This window comes from Octopus bimaculoides, chromosome 23 (assembly GCF_001194135.2).
Source record: "Octopus bimaculoides isolate UCB-OBI-ISO-001 chromosome 23, ASM119413v2, whole genome shotgun sequence".
NCBI lineage: Eukaryota > Metazoa > Mollusca > Cephalopoda > Octopoda > Octopodidae > Octopus > Octopus bimaculoides.
Genome location: NC_069003.1, coordinates 13172817 through 13183388, shown reverse-complemented (window position 1 = coordinate 13183388; position 10572 = coordinate 13172817). Strand labels below are relative to the sequence as shown.

Genomic DNA, 10572 nt, shown 5'->3' with positions numbered 1-10572 from the left:
TGTTTCAGTCATTAGATTGTGGTCATGCTGGAGCACTGCCTTGAAAAATTTTTAGTCAAATAAATCGACCTCAGTACTTATTCTATTGGTCTCTTTTGTAAAGGGAATGTAAACATACCAACGCCGGTTGCCAAACACACACATATCTATATATACAAAGTATTTAATTTGGTTTTTTAAATTACCTAAATTGTTTTTTATAATGCTAGCTACTTGATAAAATCCTATATACATTTTATCCTTGATTATAATTGATATATATATATATACACACACACTGGGCCTCTTTCAGTTTCTGTCTACCAAATTCACTAATAAAAATTGGTCGGCCCAAGATACTTACCCAAATAACTTTTTTTGTCTAAAAATATTAATTATTTATATCTCTGAATTTCTCCAGAACAGCATAAAACAGCCTCATGGTGTTTATTTACTTTTGATCTTGAAATTTCAATAAATACTAATGAATTTACTGGAAAACGTTGTCTGTGGTCATAGTTCTCATTAACCTGGTGTGACGTGTGTGACAAAGATAGGCTTGGCTTGATGAGGCTGGGGTCATTCCAAGTTTGTGGCCCCAGAGGTGTCATCTTTTGTAGAGTCGACCAGTGCTCTCCCTTGCTGGCAGTCCCTCTGCATCCTCCAAGCTAACTTTAAGCCTCTGGAGACCTTCCCTAGTCACATCCTGCCATCTGGTGTGGGGCCTTCCACAAGGCCTCTTCCAGCCCACAGCTGCTGTGTTGAATGAGAATAAAGCCCTGGTAGGATGATCTAGAGGGAGCTGGAAGGTATGTCCGTACCAGTGCATGCAATGGATAGCTATGATTAACTGATCCTCCTGTATTTTCTTTTACCCAAAACCAAAAACTTTTCAGCACCCCCACGTATACATATAAGAAACAACAAGACAGAAATTTAGAATAAGATTTAATTAGAGATTTGTACAGTTCTACTGAATGTGGGATGGAGAGATGTATACACACCTACTACATGTGGATGGATGGATGGATATAAGCATATTGGGTACTGGGTCACCAACAAAAACTTGTCTACATGTAGTGTATGAAGGATATGTCAACAGCCTGATGGAATCCATCTCTGTTCAGGCTATTGATAACAGCCAGAAATTTTAGGTACAAAGTAAAAGCAAAGTGGAATGAGTTAACTGAATACCAAGTCACAGACTTGGTTCACCAGAAGCTTACCATCACCTGACAACATTTCCGAGGGGACACTGAAAAGTTCCTGGCTTCAAGGTTATCATGAAAGGCCTGGTTGGAGGCCCAACTTCTAAGTTCTATTACAGGGCTTAGAAAAATTGAAGGACTGCTGCAATAAATGCTTGAATCGGAGGTAGGGGTGGGTGGGTATATTGAATAAAATCATAATTAACTGATCCTCCTGTATTTTTTTTTTTTACCCAAATCCAGGAACCTTTCAGTATCCCCTCATAAAGAGTTTGGCAGAATTGTTAGGGCACAGGACAAAATGTTTGCATCTTTTAGTTATTTTGTTACAGCCCTTTACATTTGAAGTTCAAATCCTGCAAAGCTAGATTTCTTACTTTTCATCATCTCTCTGAGGATTGATAAAATGGAGCATCAGTTAAATACTGAGGCTGATTTAATATTCCAGATTCTAGATGTGAATGTAATTGTAACAGAAGACAAACACAGAGAATGAGGAGCTGAGTATGTGTGGATTGAAGCTGAGTATAAATATGTTTGAGAATGAGTATTATTATTACACAGTAGCAACACCTCACCTACCCCAACTTTCTACGTGCATGAGTGTGTATATGTGTATATATGATTTTTTAATCTCTTTTCCTTGTTTCAGTCACTAGACTGCAGCCATGCTGGGGCACCACCATAAGTTTTTAGTTGAATGAAACAACCCCAGACTTATTTATTTATTTAAAGCTTAGTACATAATCTATAGGTTTCTTTTGCTGAACTGCTAAGTTATGGGGACGTAGGGTGTTTAAGCATGCACCAGTGTATCTGTATGAGCAGTAAATTCTGTATGTGTGTGGTGACAGACATCTTACAACCTACCCAACCTCTAGATTCTTTTAGGGGTGGAAGCAGTACCTTGAAAAGCAGAGCAGGGTTTGAAGATTGAAAACAAATTTGCTTCAGCCTGAAGCAAGTTACCCAAGACCCCTTATGCTATTATGTTGAATAAATAGGATGAAATATTGATATGTCATTGGGTATAGGAGTTAAAATAGCATTTGACTAGTGATTAGGTAGGTAAGGTTAGGTGTCATACTGATGGGAGGGGTTTGATCACGTGAGTCACTGATGGGTATGGGGTAGTAACAGGTTACATTTTCGGTCCTATGGGGGAAGAACCCCTCAAAATTGAAGTGGGGTTGTGATGTGGGTTATTTTTAAAAACCCTTTAGCCTATAAACTGGCCATGTCCTTGCTCAAGGATTTTTCCTGTCTTATGTTCTAACTGGCTAGATCTAGCCTCTCGCACCTGCCTTACAATGTCATTCTAAAAATAAATGTAGGGACAGCTGTGGCTGTGTGGTAAGAAGCTTGCTTCTCAACCACAGGGTTTTAGGTTCAGTCAAACTGTGTGGCACCTTTGGCAAGTGTCTTCTATTGTAGCCTCGAGCCTTGTGAGTGGATTTGTTTGATGGAAACAAAGAACCTGTCATATATGTGTGTGTGTGTGTGTGTGTGTGTGTGTATCTTTGTTCCCACACCAGCTTGACAACTGGTGCGTTACATCCCCATAACTTATCAGTTTGGCAAAAGAGACTGATAAAATAAGTACCAGGTTTTAAAAAATATGTCCTAAGACTGATTTGTTTGACTAAAAAGCCCTTCAAAGTGGTGCTCCAGCATGACTGCAGTCAAGTGACTGAGACAAGTAAAAGAATAACATCATTGAAATCTCAAAGCTATGAGATAATCTGAATGCTAGAGGATCACAAAAGTCACTGGCCCCTCCTTGACTCTCTGGGCTGAACTCTGAGTCTTATAGGTTCTGGCTACATTTGTTTGGTTAACATTGTATTGATGGGATTACACAATAAACAGTATTGATGGGTTTAGCATTAACAAGTCCAGGCAGGCAACAAGGTTAATATCTAAATGAGCAATCTGGGTAGGATACTCAATGAAACTACTGTGAGTCGAGTCAGTTCACATTTCATTGAATTTGTGAAAATCAAATTGGTAAGATTTGAGCAAGTCTAGCTGGGAAATTAACATAAATACTCCTAGATGTACTTAGAATAAAATCTGAAATCAGAGGGAACTGGTAAGAGTGTATGTTGCCAATAATATGTCAATAAAAATATTTGTGGTATGTAGAATCTTCTGTGTTTTATCTTTTGTTTCAGTCATTTGACTGTGGCCATACTGGGGCATTTTTTCAAACAAATCAACTCCAGTATTTTTGTTTTTTTAGTCTGGTGCTTATTCTATTGGTCTCTTTTGCCAAATTACTAAGTCATAGGTGTGTAAACAAACCAACATTGGTCATCAAGCAGTGGCAGGGTGTGTGTATGGCAAACACAGACACAAAAACAAAAACACAGTGTCGGTTTGGTTATGTGATGTGGATGGATGTCAACAGTTCCATAAATAAGTGTCGATCACTGAAAGTGGACAGAACTCATACAAGAGGGAGACCCAGACATGGGACGAAGTAGTGAAGGACGATCTCTGGACATTGAACCTTATAGAGGAGATGACAAGAGACCGAGATATCTGGTACCTTGCTGCACTCAAGAAGACCTGTCATCCACAGCACAAGTGTTAAGGTTGCTCCCCTCTGATGAGTCCTGCCAACGATTTGCAAAGATGTTGCAAGTATGACGATTATTGGTCAGTGCAGACAGTATATGTGCAGCTGCTTTTCTCCCTTGCCTTGCAACCCTAAACCTGTTAATGCTGGTTGAAACAAAGTCTCTAATACCATTTTGACATGGCAATCTCCATGTGTGTATGTCTGTGTATATATATATATTTATACGTATGTATTTGTATATGTATTTATATATACATGTATATAAAATCTAAGTATGTGTGTATGTATATATATATATATATTGATGTGTGTATATGTATATACACTTATTCCAATCCTTAACTCTCTCTCTCTCTCCCCTTTCTGTGCTACTAGATTTGCTCATTATTCTCTTCTAATTATCAATATGACTTCTGATTTCTAATTACATATAAATACTTTATCCAAAGATAAATTTTGTATTATTTGATTCTGTTTGAAGAATTTCTAATACGAAATTTCGTACAAGTTTATCTAACATGAACAATTTTGTAATTCCTATTAGCAAATGAAACATGTGTAAAGGTGAATAAATAATAGTTTCAAATTTTGGCAAAAGGCCAGCAAGTTCAGGGGAGGTGTTAAGTCGATTACATCAACCTCTGTGCTCAACTGGATCTTATTTCATCGATCCTGAAAGGATGAAAGGCAAAGTCGACCTCGGCAGAATTTGAAATGAGAACATAAAGATGAATGAAATACCGTTAAGCGTTCTGCACGACATGCTAATGATTCTGCCAGCTCATCACCTTGTAATGGTGAATAAATAATACCAAAAAATTTTTAAAACCTCCTGTTTTGATATCTTTTATTTGTTTATGTCATTAGACTGTGGCCATGCTGGGGCAGCACCTTGAACTTTTAGTTGAATGAATAGACCCCAGTACTTATACTATCGGTCTCTTTTGCCAAACCGCCAAGTTACAGGGACACAAACACACCAACACCAGTTGTCAAGCAGTGGTGGGGGACAAACCAATTCACAAAGGCACACACACACAGATACGCACATACATTTTATATATATATATATATATATATATGATGATATGCATGTGAAATGACAGTGTGTTAAATAAAGCTCACTTCAGTTGGTCGGAGAGGCCAGAAAAGTGTGGCATGCATGTCTTTTCCAAAGAAAATAAATTATCTAGAGGTTGAAATTGAACCTGGGTTGTAGCTGTTCGCTTGATTTGTCAGTAGCTTTACTATATACACTACATTTACCAAATGTATACATCTGCGAAGGTGCATGGCTTAGTGGTTAGGGTATTCAGCTCACAATTGTAAAGTTGTGAGTTTGATTCCCTGGTGGCACATTGTATCCTTGAGCAAGACACTTTATTTCACATTGCTTCAGTACATTCAGCTGGTAAAAACGAGTTGTACCCGTTTTTCAAAAGGGCTAGCCATGTCACATTTTGTGTCACACTGAATCTACCTGAGAACTATGTTAAGGATATGCATGTTTGTGGAGTACTCAGCCACTTAAATCTTAATATCACAAGCAGGCTGTTCCATTCATATCAGATCAAATGGAACCCTCATCTTTGTAACCGATGAAGTGACATTTTCATATACACATTTACAGGTACACACCTACAGAGTTTTATATAAATTCTTGCTATTGTTTTGTTGATATATTGGAAGACTATTGTGGGATTTGGTTTCAAATTTTGGCACAAGGCCAGCAAGTTCTGGATAGGGGGTAAGTTGAATACATCACCCCCCCAGGGCTTAACTGGTACTTATTTCATCAACACTGAAAGGATAAAAGGTAAAGTTGACCTTGGTGAAATTTGAACTCAGACCATAAAGATGGATGAATGGATGATTCTGCCAGCTTGTCACTGTACTATTGTAAGGTATTGATTTCAGGTTTTGGCACAAGGCCGGCAAGTTTGGGACCCCAATGCTCAATTGTTCTTATTTTATCGACTTTGAAAGGATGAAAAGCAAAGTCAACCTCAGCAGAACTGTAATGGGATATTAACAACTGTTATTGTTAGAAACGAAGGTCAGTCAATTACTGGCTCCAGTTATGATTACACTGCTTCTGGTTCAACTGGTGCTGCCTCTAGCTTCACAGGGTTTGCTCTAATTATACCTACACTGCCTTTAGGATCACAAGAGTTGCTTCTTATTATGCTTACACTGCTTCTAGCATCACAGGTGTTACCTGTAGTTCTCCCTAAACTTCCCCTGACTTCACTGGCATTGCCTTTAGTTCTGGTTCTCTCTAGAATTGCTCCTGGTTTCACAGGTGTTACCTCTAATGATACCTACACTGCCCCTAGCTTCACTGGTGTTTTTCCCTGTTATGCCTTCTTTGTCTCTGGCTTCACTGGTATTGCCTCCTAATTCCGCCTGCTATTTCTTTGGTTACACCTCTATTGTCCTCAGTTTCATGAAAGTTGTCACACTAATTGCGCAGGCCCCACTCTGAGACTTTCTTCTGAGCATTAGCCATCACAATCATACTGATACCATTGGCCAGGAAACTGCGGATGGTTCCGGGCCATATTCCACGATAGAGGGCAAAAAACCCACCTTTATCTCTTATGATATTCCTCATTCGGTTAATCACAGAGATTTGCCTGAAGAGAGAAAAAATAGAGAAGATTAAAAAAATTATAGCAATAAAGACATCAAACATTGCTTATATAATGAGATCATGTTTGATGATTTTGTTGGGGGAGAAAAGGGCAGTTCCTATGACCATTTTTCAGAGCCTTTGCGACTAGCAAGAGCAGAAAGGGCCAAAGTTATCCTCAGAGAAAAGACCTGGCCTGAATGTTTGCAACAGAATAGATTCTGCTAAAGGATCCCTTTAAACTGTGCAATGGATTAACCCTTTCATTACCATATTTCTGTTGAAATATATTGCCATTGTTTCAATTAATTGCGAAAATAAAAATTTAGTAAAATAACTCTTGTCATTATTAAGTTAGTGCTTGGAACATAAGATTCCCATGAAATTATGATGGAAGCTTTTAAATTTAGATCTCTTCAAAACAAAATGTTTGTATCATAGAACCAAGGGCAGCCTCAAGCAGGTTGGTACCAAAAGGGTTAAACTGTCACTCTTAAATTGAAGGAGATCTGATGGCTATTTCTTGCAGGTCAAGCATCCATATAAAGGCCATTCTCTTCCTCTTGCTTGTCTGTATTTGGTAAAATGGTTGGTGTGTGGGATTACAGAACATAAAGTCAAGAATTCGAAAATTTGGTTTGACAGAACCAGTTTACACCACCTGCATTCCCATTCTGATATTTTATTACTCTTTTACTAACATCAACCAGTAGGCTATGACCATGATGGAGCACTTATGATAATGATGATGGTGATGGTGATGATGATGATGATACCAGTGATGATGATGACAATGATGGTGATGATAGGATGGTGACTGTTAGAGTTGTGACTTACTGACTGCCGTAACCAGACTGTACTTGGCATTTCATGTACTCCAAGGGCCAAACTATCCACCAGGCTAGAGTAGCTGCTATACCAGATGTGAGAAATGGTCCAAGAATGGGACGTTTGAACTGTTCTGGGAAATGTCTTCGGCCGGAATCAACAAGCATAAAATATGTACAGAGCAAGCCCTGGGTTCGACAACACGTCACACCAAAACCCTGCAACAGAGAAGACAAAAGGATGGATATTAGGGACTGAATGGTGGGCACACACATACATACATACACACACACACACTGAGATGGGTACAAACACAGAGACAATAATATTGGAAAGAATGTAAAAAGAGAAAAAAAATATGCCAGAAGTGTGCAAGACTCCTCTCTATTAACCTTACAGTTGTGAGATCAACCACCTAACCATGTGCTTTCACATGAAAGGAACGATATAAAAAATCTTATATTGTAAAAGAGAAGTGGATCTCCATCTGTCACATGTATTAGAGGGAGCGAAAGAAGGGGAGGAATCAAAATATACATCACAATGTATTTTTAGAAGGGGAAGAGAAAAATTTGTTGTCAAGAGAGAAATACAGTGAGAGAGAGAGAAAGGGAGGGAGAGAGTGTGTGTGAAAGATAGACAAACAGAAAGTGTTGTCACCATAGTTACTAACAAGTTTTGATTAAAAATGTAGAAATTTTAGGTGCAAGTCTGTCAACACAATGCAACATAACTTAAAAAACAAACAAACAAAAAACTATATAACAAAATAGTTATTTTTGGGGTTGTTTGTGTGTGTGTATTTCTGTATGTCTTCCAACATAGAGACAATGCAACACATACTTTAAAAAACAAACTTTTACTATAATGACAGGTTGTTGTTGAGAGAGAAAGAGAACGTGTGTGGGTGAAAGATAGATAGGTAGATAGACAGTTGTTACCATAGTAATTAATGAAACTTTCACTGTATGAGGGATGCTGAAAAGTTCCTGGCTTTGGGTAAAAGAGGATCAGTCAATTATGATTTTATTCAATATATTCCCCTCTCAGATTCACACACTTTTTCCAATAGTCCTTCAGTTTTTCTAAGCCCTGTAAAAGGGCTTGGGAGGTTGGGCTTCCAACCAGACCTTTCACGATACCTTTAAAGCCAGGAACTTTTCAGCCCCACACACCGTATAACAGTTTACTATTAAAGCAATGTACGCACATGATTAACAAACATTTTTATCAGCAGCAGAGTGATGGGTAAAGACCTTTCTCTCTTTTACTTGTTTCAGTCTTTTGACTGTGGCCATGCTGGAACACCGCCTTTAGTTGAGCAAATCGACCCCAGGACTTATTCTTTAGAAGCCTAGTACTTATTCTATTGGTCTCTTTTGCCGAACTGCTAAGTTACGGGGACATAAACACACCAGCATCGGTTGTCAAGCGATGTTGGGGGGACAAACACAGACACACAAACATATATATACAACGGGCTTCTTTCAGTTTCCATCTACCAGATCCACTCACAAGGCTTTGGTCAGCCTGTGGCTACAGGAGAAAACACTTGCCCAAGATGCCACGCAGTGGGACTGAACCCGGGACCATGTGGTGGGTAAGCAAGCTACTTACCACACAGCCATTTCATTTGACAGCCACTCCTACGCCTAGTGAAAAAAAAAAAAAAGAAAAGTGTATGACAGACAGAAAGAAAGAAATGAAAGACAGAACTTACTGTGTAAATGTGCCTTAGTTTCCAAGACCTGTTTACTTGACCACGTACCTGCAGAAGAGGAGAAAACCAGAACAAATTTTTAGGTAGGCGGTCAGAATTAAGGCATACCATATTTGAGGGCATATAAAATGCACTCCTCCCACCCCCGCAAAAAAATGTCCTGTGCACAAAAAGTTGGGCCCCCGCAAAAAATGTCCTGTACACAAAAAGTTGGGCCTCTTATAAACTAATTTTGTCGTTAATAGTTTTTTTTCCTGAATATGTGCTCTTGAAATTAGGATTCCATCTTTTATGCATTCAAATACCATATTTCAATAATAAAAAGTGGGAGTAAACCTAGCTAGAAGAGCTGAACACCTTTTAGCATTCAGATTATTTCAGTCAAATGTAATGCTTATTTATTCACATTGCTTTGAGTTAATCATGCATAATCATGTGGCTTTTGAGATTTTGATGATATTGACTGATTATTTTTAGAATGATATTGTAATGTAGGAGTATGAGGCTAGATCTGTCCAGTCTAAATGCTAAAAGGTTAACCCTTTGGTATTTGATCTGGCCCAAATATTCTGTTTTAAGTTCAAACTGGCCATTTCTAGCATCTCACACCCACCCTTCAATGTTATTCTAAAAAATCAACAATCACATCAAAATCTCAAACTTACAACATAAAGCATGATTAATTCAAAACATTGTGAATAAATAAGCATTTCATTTGACAGAGGAATCTGAATACCAGAGAGTCAAACTGAATCAACCAGATGCTGGCTGTGTTCAACCTGATTAGATGGAAGCTGGATAAATATTGGTAATTCAATTGGTTATTAATACATAATAACTGTAATTATTTAACACTTGGCTCAAAACTTAGGATTCTAGTAATGAAATATCTGAAGTGAAATAGTAAAATGTTTGTATTTTTCTGGGCTTTTAAAAAAAAATCTTTTCTGTTTTATCATTTTACTTGTTTCAGTTAGTAGACTGTGGCCATGCTGGGGCTCTGCCTCAGTAATTTTTTTTAGCTGAATGAATTATCTCCAGTACTTTTTTTTTAAAGCTTGGTACTTATTTTATCGGTGTCTTTTGCTGAATTGCTAAGTTATGGTAAACACACCAACACTGGTTGCCAAGTAGAAGTAGGGAACAAAAACAGACACACACACACATACAATAGGCTTCTTTCAGTTTTCACCTATTAAATCCACTCACAAGTCTTTGGTCAGCCAGAGCCTATATTAGAAGGCGTTTGCCAAAGGTGCCATACAGCACGACTGAACCTGGAACCACATGTGTTGACAGATATGCCTGCGCCTATGGTTACAGCTGCCATTTTTCTTTTTTATGGAGTTTCCAAAGGTAGCATTGGGACTACTGGAAGATCTTGCTATCTTCAAGGTGGAGAGTGGGTCTGAATGCTTATAACAGAGTGGACCCTACTAGGGGGACTAAAGGACTAGGTTTACTATTTCGATTATATCAGCTAAACGCCTGGATTATATCAATTAAACATCATTACTACTAATAGTTAAATGGCTGGAATATATCAGCTAAACGTCTTTACTACTACTAACAGTTGAACATCGAGATTATATATATATATATATATGTATATATATATATA

The 10572-nt window shown here is 38.1% G+C and overlaps 1 protein-coding gene across 1 annotated transcript in view; it reads right to left on the bottom strand.

Annotated features, from left to right (window-relative positions):
- Positions 1-912: 912 nt before the first annotated feature.
- LOC106869526 (mitochondrial ornithine transporter 2) overlaps positions 913-10572 on the bottom strand; it is a 38217-nt gene continuing 28557 nt past the window's right edge. Inside the window, exons 6-8 of the mRNA XM_014915300.2 lie at positions 8952-8999; positions 7241-7449; positions 913-6407 (exon numbers count right to left, since the gene is read on the bottom strand). Coding sequence (XP_014770786.1) covers positions 6233-6407; positions 7241-7449; positions 8952-8999 — 432 coding nt within the window. The 3' untranslated portion in view covers positions 913-6232. The remainder of the gene's footprint in view (positions 6408-7240; positions 7450-8951; positions 9000-10572) is intronic.